Source organism: Melospiza georgiana, chromosome 2 (assembly GCF_028018845.1).
Source record: "Melospiza georgiana isolate bMelGeo1 chromosome 2, bMelGeo1.pri, whole genome shotgun sequence".
Taxonomy (NCBI): domain Eukaryota; kingdom Metazoa; phylum Chordata; class Aves; order Passeriformes; family Passerellidae; genus Melospiza; species Melospiza georgiana.
This window is the reverse complement of record NC_080431.1, coordinates 25,423,529-25,446,854: the sequence shown is the minus strand read 5'-3', so window position 1 is coordinate 25,446,854 and position 23,326 is coordinate 25,423,529. Positions and strand designations below refer to the sequence as shown.

At 41.1% G+C, this 23,326-nt stretch overlaps 1 protein-coding gene across 1 annotated transcript; it reads right to left on the bottom strand.

The window, feature by feature from the left end:
- Positions 1-479: 479 nt before the first annotated feature.
- On the bottom strand, positions 480-16,938 carry RP2 (RP2 activator of ARL3 GTPase). The gene is made up of 5 exons (XM_058045404.1): positions 16,794-16,938; positions 7,369-8,034; positions 5,622-5,736; positions 4,355-4,440; positions 480-3,063 (listed from the first exon to the last, which is right to left on the bottom strand). The coding sequence occupies exons 1-5, from the start codon at positions 16,929-16,931 to the stop codon at positions 2,980-2,982; spliced, it is 1,089 nt and encodes a 362-aa protein (XP_057901387.1). The 5' UTR covers positions 16,932-16,938; the 3' UTR covers positions 480-2,979.
- Between the last annotated feature and the right edge of the window lie 6,388 nt (positions 16,939-23,326).

Below are 23,326 nucleotides of genomic sequence, written 5' to 3'. Positions count from 1 at the left end.
AAAAGCTTTGATACTTTAAAGCTTCACAATTTTACTCAATATATTCAAAAGACAATTGTATTGATACAGTACTTCATGTTCTTTCCAAACACTTATACCTAGTGAGAGTTACCCTGGACCATGTCTTCTTGGAAGAGTCACATTTCTGATGAGTTTAAAGCCACATTTGGAAATGTATTAAATGCTTGCCTATTTTCAGGAGGATTTTACTGGTTGTCAGATATTAAATGGACCTGCTTTCTAAATTTACAATTTTACTACTATAAACACCACAATCTCTGACTGAGGAAAAATCCCTGCTGTCAAAAAATCACATTTTTCAGAAGCTGAATGCCTAGAGAGTTAAAGCTTATTTTCAATTAACTATGAGTATCTATTTCAAGATATATTCCTGTTTAATATCCCAGTTTTTATACCTAATATTATGTAATTATGCTTTTCAATCTACCATAATTTTAAGAAGTCTTCAGAATCCAGAGTTCAAATATTTCAAATGTTTATTATGAATCACATTCACAGTGCAATACAAATTACATTAAAAGCTACACAAGAAATGTACAAAGAATACATTAAACACGTACCATTCTGTAATGCAAAGAATTCCTGACTCTTAAGCTAGAAGTGTTCTTAACACCTGTTAGCAAGAAATGGAAATCAAAAGATAGATAAATAATTGGATTGAGAAACTCCTTCATTATTTAGGGATATTTTATTAAAAATTCTTGATGTCGGTAAACAGACCATCATTGTTAAAAATAAAAAAGCAACACCGCTCTTTCCCAGCATGTAGAAAAGTTATTCATGTTTCAAGCCTAGAAGAATTTTCAATTAATCTTCCCGTCCTCCAGCAAAAGGAGTCACAAAAGTCCATTTAGCACTTTGTTTCCAGGACAGGTTAATGAGACAAAAAATAAGCTATAAACATACACATAATCATGTGTCAGCATGTAACTTTGGAAATATTATATGTTAAAGTTTAGAGACCAAGATAGTCTGGTATATGTACTGCTAATACAAATCACACAACACCAGCTCTGAAGTACATTATACAATTTCAATGTACTGTCCATACCAAAATAATATTTACTGTACATATCTAGATTAATTCCTGTAAATGTTGACTGATTAGTTGTGCTAGTACTTTGGAGAGAAAGATAAAATTTTTAGCTCTTTTTACAGACCTCGCCTCACACTTACCAAAACAAAAAAGAAAACAACAAATTTCTGGCAACCTAAATGCAAGTAAGTGGTAATTTCTGCTACCAGTTTAATTGTGGAGGTGGCTTGACTTTGTCAAATAAAAACATTTCAAAGAAGTGGCAATTTTCTTACCTCCAGTACACCAATGGTTTAGTTTATTCAGGACATAATCTTCCTTATTTAATCTATGGATAACTATAACAAGAAGTCCTAAGGACATATTCTTGAATTGAAACTAATGGCAAGCATTTGCCCAGTAGCAACAAAATAACAGTTCAGAACCTCTCTTGGGCATTACAGAATTATGAATTCCAGGAGAAGAGATTCTTTCATGTGCTAATTCAAAAAAATATTAGAGATGTTTTTAGCCACCCACTTTGGAGCTCCAGAGCTGTGAAACTGATGAGTCAAGACTCATCTTCAGTTAAAATTTGCAAGATCTTCCCTTTTGATGGATGACCATAATGAGGAAATGGCTTTAGCACCTCAACACAGCCCCAATCCTTTCAATGAATTGTAAAGGCTAAGCAAACTGGCAAGCCATGTTTTAATTATGAAATTTGGTTTTGTGTGCCTGCATGCACAATTGGTTCAAGTATTACAGAGAGCTTGTAAACCTGGACTGAAGCTTTAAGTTCATGTAGAAAAATCAGTAAGGATGTAATACGCAAAAACAGATCAATCATGTATTTAATACCCATATAGATTTGCATTCTAATATGCATTATTTAGCAATAAGCATTATTTCTGCACACTATTCAAATGCATCTCACAAAATGCTTGTGGTACCTCTTCAGTCTGTCTTTAGAATTAATACAAAATAAATCCTATGGCAGTGTATAGCATTTTACAGCACTTTCTATATTACTTCTGCAAGCAAAAGCCTTCTTCTGGGGTCTAGCAAGGAAGAAGGGGTTTTTAATGCCATCAGAATCCTTCTCTGACTACTGGCTATGTCCCTTCTAGCAAACAACAATATGCCAGAGGTTTATTGCTCAAGTGCAAAGAAACCTCAAATATACCCCACGTGGGAGCTGGCAATGCCAGAGGCAGGTGTATCACCAAAGAACCTGAGCAGACCTTAGAGCAGCTTCTGCAGGGCACTCATGCTCAGGATTCACCCTAAAGCAGAAAAGCCTGGCAAGTGCTCACTCACCAGAATGCTGTAGTGACAACTCTCACCACAAATGCTGCTGGCAAACAACTTTATTCAAAAAGCATGCTTGAAGGAGAGTTAGCCAAAGTCACAAACTGCTTTCGAAAGCATGCTACAAGGACAATTAATTTCAGACTAAGCTTTCGGAAAAAGTAAATGACTACAGCTTCCTTCCTGGACCCCCAGTAAAGACAAATTTGCATGTGGGAAAATTTTGAAGGGCAAATTTCACATAAATACACTTTCTAAACAATGTGTCTGAGTGAGAGATAACAATTACTGCTGCATCAAACTTGGATCAGCATTGCACTTTTAAAATATGTATAAACATTAGATGTTGTCAAGAAACATTCAAGTGTCAATAGATGTTTAGAAATCACTGTAAAAAAGTTAGTAGAAAAGCTCAATTGTTTTTGAAGTTAAACTTAAGTTTCAAACACAATGCACATGGCTAGCTATGCAGTTTACTCCAGTTCAGATAATATTGTATTAAAAACCACCAGTGGCTTTATAAAAGGGATATATGAGAAATACAAAACTAAATGACAAAACTACTGAGATATTCAAGCCAAGTGACGTCCAAGTCTAAGACAAACCGTACATGAGCACCTTCATGCTAAACTTCACATTCCCATCTGCATGTCAGCAAAATTGTAGAAATTGTCTACATCTTGAGATGCTGATGCTTTGCTTTCTGATACAAAAACCTGTTTTGTTAAACAAGAAAATAGTTATACATCAGTAAAAGCAGTCATGCTCATTTGGAACCAGCAAGGCCTATTTTTAGTTTTGCATTTCATGAGAGACACAACTCTGCTGGTTCCCACTGTGTGATAGAACAAATCCTAGTATTCTCTCAGCCCTGATGCCTCCACCATTTGTTATTGTCACCCTTTCCAAGCACACATGCTGGCTGCATTAACTCTTGCCTTCAGGATCAGGAGCTTGGGGCTTCATTATTCAGGGGTCACAGCTTCAGTTAGTGTCTATTTAGATGTATTTTGATTGGTAAAGTCAGCTCTCTCCAGGAGAGAGGGGGAAAAATAAATACACAAAATCCTTAGACTACTACTTTCCTTTAACAGAAAGGGAGAGTTTGTAAGAAAGACTTCCTTGTGCTACATTACTCTCAAAAAATCTTCATTGCTTCTCCAGAAGATGACTTTAAAAAGTCATTTTTTAAAAAGTAACTTCAATTACTTATTCATTATTCAAAATTTATGAATGTATGTGAAAGTCCAAGCTCCAGCTACAAGATGACTGTTTTCCAGAAATTGGGCAGCCTAGTTCCAAGTAAGTCTTTTAAAAGGAACTGAAAGACAGCAAGGAGCTGCCTGGATGGCAGATGTCTAAAAGATATTCAAGTCTTCTTTGAAAAACTGCCTGAAAGCAAAGGTTTTGTCACTCTCCTGTTATCAGGAGTGTTCTAAATGTTTCCATAAACTTTCTCAAAACCATCACCATTTAGAGAAAGGGAACAGCAAGGAAAGATGAGGCATGGTGTAAGGAAGCTAAAGTGAAAGAAGCTGACAGAAGAAAAAAGAACACTGTCTTTGAAGGAAGGCATTCTGTGGTATCCTACATAGCAAAAGTAAACATGGAAAAAAGTTGAAATCCCATCATATTATCTTTGTCAGGGTTTAATAGACAGGCCGCCACAGTTAAGTGACTAAATCCAGGACTTAAGTGGAACTTTTTTGTACTACAATTATAGAACTTGATTTTGTGTTATGTTAAATAACAGTTCTAAGTGGAAATCTTGTATTCTTCAGTGGAAATGGGGATTCAGAACTTTCTTTCCTAGGACAATTTTCTTGTCAGCAAAAAGTAATTCATGTTTTGAGTACAAAAAACCAAAACCAACAACAAAAGGATATTCCAATTTTACTACCCATGAACTGAAAAAGATTGTGTAGTATGTAAACACTCTCTCTTGACCATGAAATAGCTCAAACATTCTGTAATATTTTCTGTGAATAAAGCAATACACCAGCCTACCTTGGTGCCACTAAAAACTTCATTTACGGTGCTTCGACATTGTTCCACAGCACCATCTCCATTGAATTCCAAAGCAACCACTGGACCTAGAAAATAGGTTCATCTGAAATCAATAATACTTTTAAGCTTGGTATTAAACAGTAGATTTCTCAGCCCATAGTCTCAACCCATAGGGAATTGTGAAGCTTGCAAGAAGCATTTTATTTTTTTTGCTTGAGCGGCCTCATAACAGAAGATAAAGAATTGAAAAGACTTAAACACATTACAAAAAAAAGTACAGTGTTATCTGCAATTTCATGCCTTTTTCTTTTTTTCAGAGATTTGGACAGGATTCCAGTTTTACTTCTTGAAAGGCAGCAATAGCACAAAAATGCTAAGGAGTCAAGGCATCATGGAAGTGAGTCAGACTACACTGCTCAAATAGTGAGCCATTTCACAGACATCTGGAGTGGGACTGAGTCATTCAAGCATTTTTGCTTCAGTCCCAAGATATGAATTGCCTGATTTTTAGACTGGTTCTCACCCACTATTTGCAGATCTGCTTTCTCTGGTTTCATTCTGAACATGGTGTTTCTTCCCACATGACTGCAATATTGCCCATAAGCTGGACTACCATCTTACAAATGCAATGACTTTTGTCCTATTCTTACAATGAGCATCACAGACCTCTCATGTCACCATGAAAAAATCTGCAGGTTGCTACCCAGTTTTGGAATGTGCAGTGAGCTTTTGCATGTAACACATAACAAGATGTCAGTACTTCTGAGAGAAGAGACTGCATTCTACTGAAATGCAGTCATATCAATAGACAGGCTTTTGAAATACTCAGACAGCACGCCAGTTACAAACAAGAATTTTAAACACTTATCTGCTTTATGTACAACTATATTGATTTGCTTAAATAATTTATACAGAAACACTGAACAGCTCAGTGGTTGAGCAGCACTTGTCACAAGTCAGAAATAGTCTAAAAGCATGAGCCTTTTTTGACCACTCCAGGCAGATCTGCATGTGCCACTGCTCCTGAACTATGCAGTTGGACCACTAGAGGGGGAGCAGAAACACAAAATAAGTGTGAAATAACTAATTTCTGATGCCTTCAGGAGTTTTGGCTGGTTTAGGCCCTCACTGAGGCTTCCAAAACTCATCTCAACAGGTTTTACAGTATGCCCTTGAAATACAAATTTGTTCTTCATTCCTCTTTCTTCTCCAGAACTCTCAAGTGACAGATTTCTATATCAAGAAGAGAAAGAAAACACAAACTCACCTTTTTCCAGCAGTGGAATGAATTCTGATGCACTCTGCTGGAAAACTCGGTGAGCATCCTCTGCCTTCATTAAAACTTCTTTAGTCTGTACCAGCTGAAAGCCTTTGCTAGTCATCTGTTAACAGAGGAAGAATTCATTTTAAAAATGCTTCTAAGACAGAGTTCAACTTGAGTATCCAGATTACACTGTAATAGACTCATTTTTCCCGTACACATTAGGTCTCAGAGCAAAGGGACCCTTTTTTCTCTTTTCAGAGATCATTTGCTTTTTCTACACTTCTGTTTATTTTCATTCCATTCATCCAGATTTTCTCCTCTGCCCTAGTGCACCTAGAGGAATAAATGTGAATGTTTTTGTTTTATATATTAGGTCCCAGGGTTATGTGTTTTTCCCCACAATCCCCCACAAGCAGAAACTAATGGGATTTAAAGGCATTCAGCATCTGGAAACAAGCAGTCAGTTCTCTTCAGTCTGCAATAGTTCAGTCAAGCATTAGCTGAAACTCTCATATATCCACTGCTAATTTTCAGTTTTGGAACAAGAGTTAACAACATTTGAAAACACATATACACGTCCCACCCCCTCATTTTTACTCCAAATCTAATATGAAACTAAAAGCACGTGAGAAAGGAGCAAATACATTTTTACTTCCAAAACATCCATTAATCTGCAGAGCAGTTAGATTTCCACAGAAACTCACTAACTAGTTCTTTAACATCTTCTTAACTCTAACTTCTAAATAACTACTAACAGAGGAGAACACATCTATTACCCTCCTTCTGTAGCTATTCCTTCGTCAGAAAAGAAACCACCCATAAGCATCATTATCTCCCTTCACTCAAGTAACTCAGTAGCTCAGACCCACAAAAGTCCAGCTGAGCAGTGGGGAGGCAAGGAGACACCCTACAGCTTTCTTTCCTTGCAGACAAAAACCCAAGGGAAAGAGCTCCACCAGATGTTTAGTTGATCATATAACACTGTGATCAGCAGCTTTTGCAGATACCACTCTCAGATGTTGTAGCCCATGGTTACTGGCTCTGCTCTGTGACATCCTTGGCACTTGAGGCTGGTGAAAGCCACTCCCAGGTTTTAGCCCCAGGAAAGTACAAACTCAGCCAAGATTGGAAGCTGCTGTCTCACAGGGGAAAAAAAATAAAAAAAAAAAGAAAGAAAAATTTTAAAAAGCTATTTAAGTCATTGAAGACAGCTGACCAGCCTTGACAAACACCCACTGCCCCTTTCAGAAAAAAAGTTCCAGCATTCGACGACATGGGGGATACATTTTAACACTTTTTATTTTTTCTTTTAAGACTCCCTGCCAGTGCTGGAAAAACTTTCAGGACAGACTTTAGTTAGCTGAGACTTTCAGGACAATAAGCTAACAAGTTGATCAGTTACATCCCTTTCACAAGCATTGTCAATCACTTACTCTATATTTGACGAAATTCATCAAATCAACTACATATTTTCTTCAGAGCATTGCTTTGCTGTGCCATGATGGAAAAGTACACCAGAACTGCTAGAAGATAGGTGTGCCACCCACAGGATGCCAACTGTAAAGCAACTGACTGATGAAATGAGATTCAGTCTCTTACCTTGCTTTGAAGTTTTAAACAATGCAATTGATCAGTATGGTCAGTAGACAAACAGAGCCTCTATAGTCCCCCTTCAGGGAGAATCAGAGGCTGGCCACAGGAATGCTGAATTAGGAATTGAAAAGCCTGAATGAAGACAAATGTTGCTCACCTCATCAATTAACTTCCTGGCATTTGCAGTTGTGTAGTCACCAGCAAAAAACACCGCCAAACACGATTCATCGCTGTTTTTCTGCCTCCGCCCTCGAGTTATGGGTATTATGCTCTTTGTGGCATCAGTAGAAACCCTGACAGCTTTCAGCTCCTCAGAGCTGGGCAGAGGAACGTAATCTTGGACTGCAGCAGTTTCAGGCAAAAGGCCCCAGTTATTTTCTCCAGACACAGGGGTAAAGTCATGGATGTTGCTCCACGTGTTATTGAAGATACTCAGACCAGCATCTTTAAATTGTAAAGCAAGCTCAGGATAATAGTACTGGAAACATCCAAATTTCATTCCTGTGGAGGACTCGATAATGGGCTGGGTGGCACAGCACAAGAACACCTCCAGCTTCCTGCAGTCCCGCGTGCGGAACTGCTGGCAGGCAACCACACACTTACAGTCTTTGCAGTCACGGAAGAACACGCTGCCTTTTATTGGTCCTAAAAAGATTTGGCAATTTACACAGTCGTCAATTGTGATTGTAGCAGAATGGTCAAATATGTAGATTTGACAGTTCTCACAGTCCTGAATGACAAACTGTTGCCCTGCTACTTTTCCAGGCAGTCGACCCACAGTTTCGTTCTTAAGTCCGGAAAAGGTGTACTCTTTGGGGTCAATCTGAAGGAGGAATAAAAAAAAAAAAAAAGGTTAAAGTCTTCAAATGCAGAGAATATTAAAATGCTAAATGCCCATTGATCTGCACTGATTGAAGTACCCCTGAATAGTACAGGATATACTGCCACAAGGGTCTTCAATGAGTGATCAGAATGAAGGATCAGAAGCAACTCTTCCAGTTAAACTACTGGAATACACAGTATTGAGATACAATTAAGAACTGAAACTACACCTCTGAAGATCTCCAAAGGAATAAAAAAAAGCAACTCAGTTAGTCCTTTAATAAAGAAAGGGGCAAGGGGAGCTATTTTTAACTGTAGACTCTGAAATGTTTCAAGAAGGATGATGGTTCTGTGTACAGTAGTAACTGTAATAAATAAATTGTCCAACATAGTTACAGCTGGAGATACACAGTATTCTTTTTTTGAGTCATTTTCTTGGTCATATTTTACCTCAACACATTGCAAGGAAATCTTGTTGCTGCCAAACAGTATCTTCTCTATTATGTTTGCAAACTACAGAGAGCTCATTCATGCGTGCCACAGCATTATCTCGTGCTAACAATGACAAGACTTTTGTGCTAACAAAACACACAAGATTGTTTTAGCTGTGTCCAAGAAGCAAAAGCTGGCAGTGGTGGTACAGGGGGCATGTTTGCAGATCACCTCCACACTCCAGCACCCCTCTGGCTGGGGCAGAACACTTGGGAGAGGCTGTGGCTTTCCCTGGCACTCTCCTTTAGAGAGCAGCAACTCACAAGCCACACAGCACCTAGGATGGATGCGCTACAGTTGGAAAGCATGAAAAATACAGCCCATGCTGTGCTAAAACCAAAGGAATCTGAGCTGGCTCATTTCTACTTATAAGTCTCAAGCCATCCACAGTTCCTGGAGCAAATTCTACTCTGCCCTCTTGTGAAAGCTCATTAAAATAGCACTTAGAAGTGTATAAGTGAACAACTAATACAAGACCTCTTCACCAACCTGCTCTCTGATTATCAGCCTTGAGGCTCCTAAAATTTGCTGCACCATAATCAGTTATCATATATTGCCACAGTTTTGGTGCAGATCAATTCCTAAAAATACCTCTTCCTAGCATGTCAAACATTGACACAATATTTGAGGCCAGCAAAAGGCATAAACCAGAATGGGCTAGCACCAGACATTCATTAAACCAGCCTTGGTAGCTTTTGACTGGAACAGCCAAAGAAGGCTAAAAATCTCTACCAGCTGATAAAATGTATTTTGTTCTGTGCAACATATATGACCTTCAGACAGGAAAGGAGTTTTGCAGCTGATGAATCTTCCAAATAAAATGCAAGCTGAGACAATGAAGATGGCTTCCTAGAATTCTCTCCTCAATCATACTTAATACCCCTAGTACACATCCAGGAAAGCTAGCTGGAAGTGTTACAAATAAAAATGGGAGACTCCAAAGATAAGGGACACCTCATGGAGACACAGTCACACAGCATGCTTTGGATTCTAACTCTCCAAGGTCCTTAGTCTCAAGTAGTGTTACATATTTGAATATACAAGTTACTTACCCTCATATTCCCCCTTACTTGAGAAAACAAACATTAAAATTGCTTTTGGACATATTCTTCCCAGGCATCTCCTAGAACATGTATGTATATTTGTGTATATCTGTATGTTGGGTTTTTTTTAATGGCCATGGGACACAGACTTACTGCTTTCAAAAGAGGCACAGAGGAACAGTTACTTATCTTAGGAATGAGAAGTTCAGTGTTTCCAGAACTCACAGCACTTTTGAAACTTGGAACATAAGCACATCTTTCTGATTTGCTCTGCTCTGCAAAGCCTGTGAAGCAGCACTAGCTCATCCTACCCAGTGGCCTTTGCAAGGACGTGTGAAACTTCACTTTGCAATTTTGTTTAGGCTTATGTGAAAAACACTGGTTAGTCAGCAAACTCACAGCTTATAGACAGTTTCAAATTAGAGTTTTTGAGTACCAACAGTAGTCAAGCTAAAGACAAAAGTTCAGCTTATTACCAGATTCAGGAGCTCCTCTTTATTTGCCTATTTTCCAGAACTAAGAGTTCCACCTTGACACAGCTTTTACCTCTCAGTTTGTTGACCATGCCAAGGAATTTGTACATTTCCTCTGATTTTGTTTGCAGTTATCCTTTTAAAGACTAAGAGTATTTCTTGATTAACACTGCAGTACAGACTGGAGGGACTGCATGGAATAGATTTGATATTCTCTCCCCCCACTGGGTTATTGCCCCTGAGAGGACAGGATATAAGACTATAGCAGATACAAATATTTCACTTCTCCTGGGTAAAAGAAAAATGACAGAGAAACAGGTCTGAAGGCAGAACCATGACTGTGAGGATGCATCCAACAGCGCCTTATATGCCCATAGGATTATAGAATAGTTTAAATTGGAAAAGAGCTCTAAGTCCATCAAGCGCAACCATCAACCTGACACTGCCAAGTCCACCACTAAACCATGTCCCCAGCTGCCACATCTACACATATTTTACATACCTCCATGGATGGTGACTCACACACTTCTCTGGGATGCCTGTTCTAACTCTTGCTATGAAGAAATTTTTCCTAATACCCCATCTAAGCCTCCACTGGAGCAACTTGGGGCCTTTTATCTTATCCTATCACTTGGTACTTGGGAGAAGAGAGCAACCCTGACCTCCTACAGCCTCCTTTCAGGTGGTTGTAGACAGCAATAAGGTCTTCCCTGAGCCTCCTTTTCTTCCAACAACCACAGCTCCCTCATCTGCTTCTCATCAGATTTGTGCTCCAGAACCTTCACCAGCTCCATTGCCCTCCTCTGGACATGCTCCAGCACTTCTGTGTCTTTCTTGAAGTGAGGAATCCAGAATTGAACACAGGATTTGAGGTACAACTTCAACAGTGCTAAGCACAGGTCATGGCCCTAGTCCTGCAGGCCACACTCCTTTGGATACAAGCCAGGATGCCATCAGCCTTCTTGGTGCACATTCACCATCCCTGAACTCTTCAGGTACCACCAACAGATTAATATTAAATCACTGCAATCACCTTCCTTCCCCTGACAGTGAACACCAACTGCTTCTTAAGCTCTGTCTTGGCAACATAGAAAAAAATAAAGCAGGCTAGGAAAGCCAAAAGAAACAGAAGTAAAATCTTCAGTCTCATACAACCATAACCAGGGCTATATACATTTCTCTGCCCATTCATTTGGTGCTCCACTGGCTATAAAATCTTAAGCATGTGTCAGGTCAGGAAAATTCAACTATTAGATAACTTATCTACTTGTCCTTTGTGTTTAGATTAAGTTTCAAAAATCTTTGTCCAAGTCCACCCATTTTACCCAGAGAGATGCTTTACTCTCCAGCCATTAACAGGTTTTTTAAACATCCTTTTTCCCCAGGCTGATATAAAATTCAAAAGGTGCCAGTATTCACAGCAGTAGCTTTTAATATTTTCAGCTCAATTGAAACAGTTCTTAGAGTAGATAGGAGTTGCACATTAATATATATTGGCACAGCTCAGGAGCTGAAGCCTTCTAACTGAAGTGTCTATGCACAGGTTTAGGAATTACTCCCTGGAATGACCTAAAATAACCAGATGCGATGAAAAAGCCAGCCCTTTTTACAGGGCTAATATTTTTCCTTCTCATAACAGGCACAGAAGCCTAATTTTTGTTTCTTAGCAATTACACAATGGCGAGAAGTCTGTTACAAAGGGCTAGAGGATGAACTGTAAGGAGGAAGGATTTTAAAGAGCAAACAAAAGCAGAGAAGTGAAGGCAAACGAGTTTGTCACGGCTCCTTACAGCTCCAGGGCATCCTGTTACAAGTGCAAGGTGCATTAAGCAGCTTTGCTTCCTGCAGACACTTGTGTTGCAAGAAGGTCAGAGGCTGTGTGAAAGCTGCACATGACATACATCTCTTCAGCCACCACCATCCAGTTTGCTGGCACCAAACTGGGCAGCTCCCATTTAGAAAACGGCTTGCAAGCACTAGACCTTCACAGCTGTTAGTGGTGACTGTACCTAGAATCACAAAGGATTCCAACATCTTGAAGTGTTTCTGGTATGAGTTCATGTCTTAGCAAGACTTTTTCACAGGATCCATTTGGGAAGGAGTTTCAGTCAATAGTGATAGACCCCCACAAATATGAAAAAGTACAGCTGTTCTTAACAGGTTACAGTTCTCCTCTAGTTACCCTTGTTCAGGCTGCTGACCAAACAGTTTGTAAAGTATTTCTAAACCACTTCCACCAAGGTCTTCTCTTTTTAATATAATTCTCAAAAAATCATACCCTATCTCTCTAAGTCACTACAGATGGCAGTTCAAGAAAAGAACTTACAGCTGATAATATACAGAAGTTGGCTGCTGACCCAGTGACATTAAAAGCTGCACCTATAGGGTAGGCACATCAACTTAAGAAGCTTTAAGCACTATTTTTGTCAGCAGGGGAATTAACATTAGGGAAATAAGAAAAAAATGTGCATTCCCAGGCCTAGACACTTCTGCATATTCATACTTGCATGGGTTTGGTGCCCTCAAGTAAGGAGTTGCAACATCCTCTGGAGATTGTTTGTTGAAGTTACTCACCCTCTGGCAGATTTCAAGATTCTTGCACAACAAGAAAAGGTGGAAAGTGTAATGAAGATTCCTGTCTCCAGCAAACATTTTTTCATTTTGGAGCATCTCCTGCACACCCTGACTTTAGAAGTGGCCAATACAACAGTCTGAGTGCTCATTTCATTCTATTCCTGGGAATCTTCATGCTTTTCCCTAATGCCCATAAGAGCATAAAACAGTCATTCACATTCAGCAAACCACTGCTAACCACTGCATACTGAAAAAGTTAAAGAAGAAAAGAAGCTACCACGGGCCTGTATTTGATCTAACTGGAAATACTGCTTAATATGAACCTTCTGACTGTTTCTCAGTTGATCTGACCACATTTTGAGAAAAACAGCAATAGTTCTTCTGGTGCAGCAGGAAGCATAAGGGAAATACAATGACTTAGTTTGTCCTTAAATCCAATGTTTAGAGAAAAAAAGATATTTTATTAATATTCAAAATTAAAGTACAAAATGGCTACCTAAACAAGATCTAGACAATTCGAGATATTCAAGTCAGACCATTCATGAAGAATCCTCAAATGTAAGGTAACTAACAAAAGACTATGATTTGGCAAAAAGTGAAAGGTCTTGAGGTTTTTTAACAGTTTAAATGCAGCTACATAGCACAGTAACAATGATAGCTGCATGTTTCCTATCAACTAAACCAGTCAAGTTGCAGATCAGTTGACATAAAACAAAACTTTACTTGTTCCTCCTAAAAGTTAAAAAGTCATCTGGGAAGGAAAGTTCCCCTAAGCTCTAAATGCTACTATGATCATAATTAATCTAATCCTACTTCTTTGAACATGAGACAACAGCAAAAAATATGATGCAGCTGTTTGTGTCTCTCCTGTGGAGGTCATGAGTGTATCTTGTACCATCACAAGACACAAAAGCCCCATTCCTGTCTGTGCATACCCACATTCAGTCGCTGCTGTTAGTCATGCAGTGGGAAACAAAATCAACCCAGGTGGAAAGCTAGCTGAAGGAAGGGCTGAGCATCACCAAGTTCCTCTCCCACCCTTGGTCAGAAAGAGACTCATGACAGCCCAAAGACATCAAGAGAAATAATAAGTCCTCAGGATGCATTGCAGTACTAACAGACTCTGGAATAAACTGTGCTCTACTTCCACTCAAGGACTGAGAATCCCAGAGCAGCAAGAAACTGAGTGGTCATCATTCTCCTTTCTGTTTTCAAAATAATCTGATCCTCTGGTTCTTCTACTGCACCATAAGTAATCTTCACCCACTTCTCTGAACCCAAGGCTCAGAAAGCATTACAGAGACCTCAGCAGATTTACAATGGAATCTGGATTTTATTAAATTTTGAATACCTTAAATCTTCTGCCCTCACTTAATACATAGAAATCTGACAAGGCTCCTCAAACTCATATACTTTCCTTAATTTCAATTCAACTACCAGCATCTTATAATATTTTCTATTTAGAATTTCCTACCGCACGGTCCATTTTTGGGACTATTACACAAGAGTTATATAGTCACTGGGATATCATCATGCTTCTCTTTGTCTAGGGCTACACTAGACAGTGTCAATTCAATCAACCTTTGCCATTGAAACATCATTAAAATAGGCTCAACTAGCAATGATGCCCTTCAGAAGCAGAAGAAATAGTTTTGTTGGAGGAAGCCCTCAGGTTCAGTCACCCCTCTACACATCCTAATCACACAAATATGCACACAAGTGTGCCTACATTATTCTGCCATGTCAGGGTGGCATTAGTTTACAAGAAGACAGCTGGAGTGTCTGAGCAGCAAGACATGCTCACCTGTAAGAACATACAGAGCACAGTTTACAAAAACTACAGACAACTTCCAAACCTGCTTGTGAACTGGAACTATGTAACCACAGCTGCACCGCTGAGTAGGAGAGCCTAAAATTAGAAACATATCCCCAACCCAAATGGAAATAAACATCAAAAGACAATTTAGCACATCTCTTGACAGAGTTGAGATTTTCAGGGTTTAGAATACTCAATGCACTGGATGGATAAAAAGGAGTTTTGGTGCCACAAGTTTTCCAACTCACTTCAAGTTAACTTTGTGTACAAATTTGTGAAATAAATAAGCATATGTGAAGCATCACAAATGAGAAAGCAATAGACAACAAGACAAACTATCACAGACAACATTTAAAGCTACTACATTAACAATGACAGGTATCATTTAATACAAACTGGGATCAACAAGTTTAGTGCAGCAAGTGCTCAGCACTCCTTCACCTAAGATAAGGTGACTCCAGATGCTTTCCTAGTTTAATGTATTAATCTTACACCCAAAAAGCCCAATGAAAAGTAAGGCTGCAAAGAGCAAGAGAAATGAACTTAGACATTAAATAGCCATTCTTAGGCTATACAGTATGAAATTAAGCACCTAACTTGAAGGCTTCCACAGTTCACTAGCACGGCCCAAACTCCCTGATTCTTCTGGTTTGTAAGAGTCTTTTACAGAAAAAGAGGAAGTTTTACATGCAATACATGATCACGGTTTTTTTTTACTGCACAGAGAGAGATTGTTGGTGCTGTAACAGTTTCATGTTAGCCTGAGCCTACTTCCAGCGAGTTAACAACAATCATCTCCTTAGCAACAAGGCCAGCTATTCTCTGAATCAAGTCTTTCTATATCCTGACTTTCTTTCTTGTAGTTTTCAAAGTTAGCTATATAAAAGTAGATGGGGTAAAAAATTTCATACCTATTGAGCTTTAGCTGGTGAATTTGCTCTAAAATTAAACAATATTATTCCAAAGGCTGATTTAGTAATTTACTTTTAGACCAAGTTTTGTTCTGTCACTAAAATACGGCTTCAGTGCAGCCCCTCTGGCTGTGAGAATAGTCTCTGTAAAAGTGACAGGCTGTTCTCCTCTCTTTCTCTGTCTGCTCCCTAAATATCTGCTGGCCAGTCAAAGCAATAAGCCCAACACAGACTGCTCATCTTTATCCGCAGGGAACCAATTCCTCCAGGCCACACGCACACACTCTCCAGCTCATCTCCATCTAAGCTTGCCTTAATCTGCTTGGAAGACTTAAGGGACACCCTAGAGCACCTGGCCAAGTTTAAAAAACAAGCAAGCTAAACATTCAAATAAGTTCACACATTTTCTTTTCCATACTTGTAAAATACGGCCAGAAGGTTTGAGGATTTTGTTTGTTGAAACCACATTAATTAGGTTTTTCGCCTGCCCAGTTTCTGCTTCCCCCACCCGAAGGCAGCTGGAGAGGAGAGGAAGAGAGGCCTAGTAGGGCTACAATGTCATTACATGTTTAGGAAGTGATACTTGAAATGACGCTAGGAAGAAATACATTTTATCCAGCATTTAAATGCTTTCCCGCTTGAGTCTTCATGACTGCCTCCGGGAGCTCTGGAAACAGCACGGGAAAGGATTGGACTTCATGTGTCTTTTTAGGGGCTAATAAGATAGTTCTACTTCCTCAAAAAAAAAAAAAAAAAAAAAAAAAAAAAAAAAAAAGAAAAGAAAAGAAAGGAAAAAAACCCAACCCCAAAACCTTAAAAAAAAAAAAAACAAAAACAAACAAACAAAAAAAATATAAAAACAAACCCAAACACCCAACCAAATCAACAGTGCAAACACCCAAGATCAATACCGACAGTGGTGAGGACACACGGCACGAGTGTTGTGCCTCCGCTCCAATGCCAGTGCGGGGCTCGCCCGGGCACGAGCAGCTCCCCAGCCATTAATCCCGGTTTTCTGGATGGAAGCACCCACCCGGGGGACTCCGCGCTGTCTCAGGAATCCCGAGGGCAGGCAGACACCTTGGGGACTGTCACAGCCAAGCCGCCTGTGCCCAGGGCGCTGTCCCACCGGGAGGCAGCGCCAGCCCCTCGGGACCGATGCTGGCCCCGCCGGCAGCCGCGCATCCAGCGCGCCGCCCTCCCCGCTTGCACAATTTGAGACTGCCTGGCAAAATCCTTCGGCTAAACACTTTTTAATTGTTCAAATAAACGCATTGAACTGCGCGGACCGAGCCGCAACAGCGGGACCGGGGAAGGCGTGCTCCCTGCCGGAGCGCACATCCGGACGGCAGGAGAGAGCGGGACGCTGCCCACTGAGAGGGGATAGCCCTAGCACTAGCCCCAGTTCCAGCCCAAGCCCCAGCCACATCCCGCAGCCGCCGGGGCGGTACCTTGGCTCGCAGGTCCCAGCTGTACTGCGGTGCCTTCTGCTCGCCGGTGGCCGCGTCCTGCCCGGCTCCCGCTGGCGGCTGCGGCGGCAGCTGGCCGCCCTGGGCCGGCTTCCTGCGGCGGGAGAAGAAGCAGCCCATGGCGCTGCTGCCGCCGCCGCCCGGCGGGGAGAGGCTGGCGGCGGGGAAGGGCTCGCCAGCGCCGCGCCGCCCCGCCCCGCCGGCTTCCGGTTTTCTCCCGTCTCCCGTAGCGACCGCGACATTTCCCCCCGCCTTTCCCTTCCCCTTGCCCGCCCCGGCCCGCTCCAGCCATCGCCTCCGGCCGGCGGGCGCGCCCGGCGGGGCGGCGCCTGACACGGGCCAGGGCCGCCGGAGGCAGCGCACCCGCGGGGCCGGGGCGAGCGGGACAGCGCGGTTTGTCCGTGAGCAGCATCGCTCCCCCGCCCCGGGGAGGGCTCCCTCCCGCCCGTCCCGCGGGAGCGGCTCGGAAGGGGCGGCGGTGGCTGCCCGTGAACGCAGCGCTCCACCGAGGTGAAACCGGTGTCCCGCCCGGAGCCGTGTGTGGGTTCAGCTGTGCATGTCGGAGGCAAACAGCCCGGTTCGGGGTGTAAATACAAACCGACTAATCCTGCATCACATCATTTTGTCATTTCCCTATGGATACACCGCCGCGCTCCCTCCCTGGAAGCGCTGCCCCAGACCCGGCTTCTTGCAACTGTTTCAGAGCAGCAGAAGCGGCCGGCGGCGGCATAAGAACCCCCAGCGTTCTGCTCTGTGCCTCCCTTTGCAAATAGTCGGGCTTCCTATGTTGGGTTGTGGTTTGAGAGTTTGTTGTTTGGCTTGCTTTTCTTTGGCTGTTTTTTTCCCCCAGAGTGAAAACTCACATTTTTTAAATCAGACTGACCAGTCAAAAACATTTTCCCGAGATTTTGCAGAGGATTTTTTCTGTGGTTGAGGTGAAATACTTCAAAGTTGTCTCTGATGCTTTGTTCAATTCCTTCAGAAAGTGTCCACCTGCTCTATTGTGGGGTCCCTCATGGGCTGCACTGCGGATATTTGCACCCACTGTGGTCCTTTACATGGGCTACAGGGAACTCCTTGCTCCAGCACTGCAGCACCTCCACCCCCTCTTTCTTTTTTGACCTTTCTGTTCACAGTGGAATTCCCCACTTTTTTCTCCTCACTCCTCTTTCTCTTTCACTGGTATGTAGTGGTTTTGCCCTTCCTTAAATACGTTTTCCCAGGGGTGCCGCTGGTGTTACTGGAGGGGCTCAGCCATTGCCCGTGGTGGGTCTGTTGGAGCTGTCTGGAAGTGGCCGTGTCCAGCATGGGACAGCCCTGTTTCCTCACAGAGACCACCCGTGCTGCCAGCACCTGGCCACCTGCACCCGGCCCATACCCACCAACAAAACCTCTGAGACATTCTGAGTAAAACAAAGGATGGCATTCCTGCTGCCAGAGCAGAGATGAGAAGCCAGGAGATGTGGCAGAGCAGTGCTCTGCCAGCTGAGCAGCCTGAAAGGCTTGTCCAGCTCAGGGCCCCAGGACAACAGACAGGAGGAAGTGAAACCAATTGCTCATAAATGGTTGCTAAGGAGGAGGTGTGACTGACACTCCTTTTGGCGTCATCTTTTCCTCAGAACCGTGTGCCTGGGCAGTAGTGAGGCCTGCTCTGAGCTTTTGAAGCTACAGTTCAGGTCAACAGCTACCCTCAACACCACCGAGCACAGCTTTACATCTCAGCAGAAAAGTGGATTTGCTCTGTGCCATTATCTTGGGCACTAGTTTGCTCTGTGCACCAGCTTTTTCCTCCCAAATTTTGTCTCAACCCAGGACACAGAGTGTGTCCAGCTAGAACAGTTTGAGAGTGTTTGCTAATGCAGGAGTCTGATACACCTTCACCTCTTCTAGCTCACTCTCTGGAAGCCTAACAGCCCTCCCAGACATCCATATTTCATACAGATTAACAAAGTTCTGCAGCCTTTACGCAACCAGGCTCCTCTTTCTGCTCATCCATTAAAAAAAAAAAAAATAGAGGGAATAAAAAGCAACATTTGATACCTTTTTGTTAAAAACTAAAATACCATTTAATTAGGCTAAAACCAACAAAACCTGAAACTATGTTACCAGAACATAGTTATCTCACATCAATTATTGGATTTCCTGTTGTAACAGAAAACTTCATAGTCTGTGTGTGTAGACAGACTTCTTTCCCTGTTGAGATGCACTGAGCTCTCTAATGGAGATATCCCACCACCGCTGTAGTAACGTTTCTAAAAGGTATTCAAATGCAAGAAAAATAAAGTTACTTTACGTCACTAAGGAGAAGATGCAAGGCAAATGCAAGTTTTGGAGTTGAGATTTTCCCATATTGCTATGATCAATATACTTGTCCTGCAAAATTATCAGTCCCATAAAAATACAGGATTTTTTTTATGACAGCAGCTGATCAGGAAAGGCTGTAGGTATTATTTCTCTGGCATAGCACAACCTCTCAAGCTCTAGGGTGTTTCCTGACACCAAACTCCAGAGAACTTATTCCTGATCAAATTAATATGACTTGTGATTTATAAGCTTGTAACTTAAGAAATCCCAAGTGTGTAGCTCAGTTCTTCATCCTCTATTTATCTGCCAGCCAGACCCAGCCCTCTCAGCTTCTGAGATCTGATACAATCATAGCCTGAAGTGTAGTAATACAAGATTGCAATGGTATCACAGTCACTACCAACCATGACTACACTCACCTTAATTTCAACAAAGTGCTGTAATTAGTGATTTCCCTTATGGGGGTGTTGTGAAATATATCTAATTACAGTCTAATACAGAGTTTTGTGGTCTCCACAAGCAGTATCTAGGTAAATGAAAAGTAAAACATTTTCTTTGTAAAGGTTATATTCTAAGGTGTTTGGTGAAAGAGACTTGCTGGATTGGTAACTTCTGGGCACATGCAGCTTGCAAGGAGCCTTTCAGATCTCTGCTGTCCTTCCCAGGGGGGCAGTGATGCCATTCTCAGGCAGATGGGCAAAGCACCTGCATGGGCTGTGTCTCTGTATGGAGCGGCTCTCAGGCCCACACTGCTTGGAAGTGCTTGCATGCCCACAGACAAGATTCTAACTCCCTTTCCTCCTTTCGTTTGACAGTCTTCTGCATTGCCCCAAAAGCACAGAAAAGGAGTTCTCCGTAAACATTAGGACCTGGAAACCTGCCCAGGTCCTGAACAGGTATCTTAGGGAAGCAAGAGCTCACTGTGTGCACATCTGCACTTCTCCTATCATGGGTTAGAATCTGTTTGTCTTGGTGGTGTTGGAAGCCTGACAAAATGCACAAAAGCCAATTCTCACAGCCTTCTCCTTCACGAGATTCATTGTATTCTCTGTGTGTCTCTTAAAGCTCTTGTAATCATACCTTTATGACAAAATTGAAGTGTGTTTTGTTTAAAGTGGGTTTTTAATCCTGTTGGTTATAGAGAAGACCTTGAAAATATAATTTCTAAGATATGAAAATAAAGAAAACAAAAGAGCTTAAATACTTTCTAAAAGTTCCTTTCATGTTTTCTATCAGGAAAGATTATAAATCCTATGTTTGTGATCCTAGCAACTTATCTAAAATTGATATAAATCTTTGGAAAGAATTCCTAGTTAACATTAGATTAACCTATACTCATACAAAATTGTGAATTGCAGATGAATCCTTCCACAGCATTGAATTCATTACACAGTATTCGACAGAAAGGAAGGGAAGGATACTTTACTGCTGGGTTCACTCTCTGAGGTTATGTTTTCATACATATTTAAGACACAACTGTCACAGTAAACATCCCTTGCCCAGCACAAATATTTGCACAGACTTGGTAAGTTGTGTTGGGAAACAGATGAATGTGTAAAACAACCATTTCAACAAGACATCTGTGCATTTCAGTCTCATATACTTTTTTCCCTTTGTTTTTCTTTCTTTTTCTTTTCTTTTTCAGAAGCAGATGATGAATATACAGACTAGGATTTTCACACAGAGTCTTTACATACTATAAGATCATATTAGCCTTTATTTTTCTCTTTAGCAGATTCTCTACTGCTGGAGATTCTTGCCAGACTGAACACCAAGAGAAGCTACTCTGCAACTTGAGAACAAGTAGGGTAGAACAAATAAAATGGCTAATTTTGTGATAAGATGTACTAGAATCTTCTTTTTAGCATTACTAATGGTTATTTTGGACTATTGTCCTCATTTTCAAGCAATATATGGCTTTTCAGCATCTCCTTGCATACAGAAATTGGCCCTGGTCACCAGTAACTGTGCTAAATCACATTACTGCTGCTCAACAAGGAAATGCACTCTTTTTTTGGTAATTTTTTGGCTAGCTGTCCCTAGCATAGAATCTGTCATATGCAGCTTTAATGCTGGGGTTAAGTGGGAACAATGGATAGGTGTGCCTGTGTCCCAGGTTACTGTGAACTTACCTGATAGGACAAGGAACAAACAGCCAAACTGAATAGTTAATGTTTGCTAAGCTGCTTGTTCAAAAATTACCTTCCCTGTAAGAAATTACAGCTTGTCTACAGACCTTCTCCTGTCACTGGTGTTCAGAACTAAAGTGAGCAGTGTTCTACATGAGATGCAGAGAGACAGCACAGTATTTGAAATCATTATTAAAAGGCACCACAGAGTACTACAAGTAATTTTAGAAGTGTTTTTTACTGAAGATCCAAATAGTCAATTTTTAAGAGGCATAAATTAAATATTGTTGTCTGAAGAAATGAAATACTATATCCTAATATTAGCACAAAGGACAGCATAATGCACAATACAAACCCCACACTCATTCTGAATTTTGCTTCAAGCCATCTCTGAGACAAATTCTGCAGTTGGAAAGGTCACAATTGGCTTAAGGGCAGCTAACATACTGGGTGCAGTTACCCAACAGAGCACAATTAAGTTTTCAGCTATAAAGCATATTCTTATGTAACACTTTCAGGGTGATACATCTCACACAAGAGTCTATATCCGAGATCCAGTTTTGTGATATGAAGAGAGCTGCCTAAATGAGGGTATTACCCAAAATTCAGGTTGCCAGAAAGCCTTATGTTCCATCTGAGACTTTAGCTAAAGCAGACAGATTTTCAGTTTACTGTTAAATGAAAATGCAATGTAGTTACATCAAAGTTTAAGAATTATATGTCTTTAATTCATGCTTAATAGAGCAACAATTCAGAAAACAAGCTGCAGTGCTGATTCAGCAAGGCATGTGTTCATGTTCTAAAACCTACAGATTTCAATGGGATTTGAGGGAGCACAAAGAGTTGGGCTCAGAGTTTAAATTAAGATATGTTTTAACAGCTTGCTGCATTATAGCCCAGCAGTCCTTAAATTTTCCCCAAGCTTAGAGTTATCTTTTTTTTTTGTTGTTGTTATAAAAGTGAGAGGTGCTCTGCTTCCCTATGTATCTGAGTTAAAATTGGCAAAATCTGCTGCCAGCATCTGTCTGCAGTTACTCTGTCCAGGTCTCTAGCATCTGACATTGGGGTGCTCAGTGGAGCATTGTTGCAAAGGTAGGCTCATAGAAAGTTTCCCTCTGTCATAGTCCTAATGTAGAAAAGTCCATAAAACACTTGGGTAAAAGTGGCTTGCTCTTATCACTTGGCATTTTAGAGCCTTTTTGACTGTACATTCTGTTTCTTTGGGGGGGTGTTTCTTGCTTAGTGTCTAACACAATACCAATCCTCTTTCACTGTTGGTTTCAGCTGCTGCTGTGGAAAAAGGACTGCTGAGACCTGGGGTAGAAGCTGTCCTCCTAGTTCTGGTGCAGCAGACCATGAAAAATGGGTAATTGGAAGTGGCAATGTGTTAATTTGCTGTTGCACAATTCATCATAATTTGTCTATCTGAAGTTTCATTTACATTGTTGCACAGTTTATTGATGCTCTTCCAATCTGAAGCTCCTAACATTAGCTTTGTGGAGTGTCTTTATTTATGGCACCAACCTGCCATGTGTATTGTTCTTGTGGGTGTGAACAGTGGCTGCCTGATGCTCCAGTGAGACTGGAAAAAAGTGGGATCCTCAACAAAAATGTAGACAAAAATCACTGATCTGAACCTTGTAATCCTGCCAAAATATACTGAAGGGCTGCGGTAAGGCAGTAGTCTGGTCTGCCCACATTAACTTTAGGGAATTACACAGGAATCTATAAGCCTGAGCAGCTTGCACACAGGTTGAGGCTTTATAAAATTTCATCAGCATAGTAATGAGCCAGTGAATCAGATCTAAACTGCATATTTAAATATTCAGTGTTAACTGTGGAAAAAATCCTACTGTTAAAGTAAACAAACACATGATTCTATTTGTTTTCTATTCTATTTGCCTTTTCTTCCCTTTCTATCTTTCAGCAGAATGTGCAATTAACATTCTAGACGCCCTTTTTGGAAATAGTGCTATGTCACTGTAAGACTCTGAGGAATAAATTAGTTAAACTGTTGATAATACAAAATAGCAAGGGATACTGCAGATGGAAAGAAAATACTGAAGTAATTATTATTGGGAA

What these genes read in the sequence shown, in the direction of transcription:
- RP2 (XM_058045404.1), bottom strand. Translation starts at nt 16,931, where the DNA reads ATGGGCTGCTTCTTCTCCCGCCGCAGGAAGCCGGCCCAGGGCGGCCAG. An exon ending in GCTGGGACCTGCGAGCCAAG is followed by an intron (nt 8,035 to 16,793) that starts GTACCGCCCCGG and finishes TTCCTCCTTCAG; the next exon opens with ATTGACCCCAAAGAGTACAC. An exon ending in CATTCCACTGCTGGAAAAAG is followed by an intron (nt 4,441 to 5,621) that starts GTGAGTTTGTGT and finishes CCTATTTTCTAG; the next exon opens with GTCCAGTGGTTGCTTTGGAA.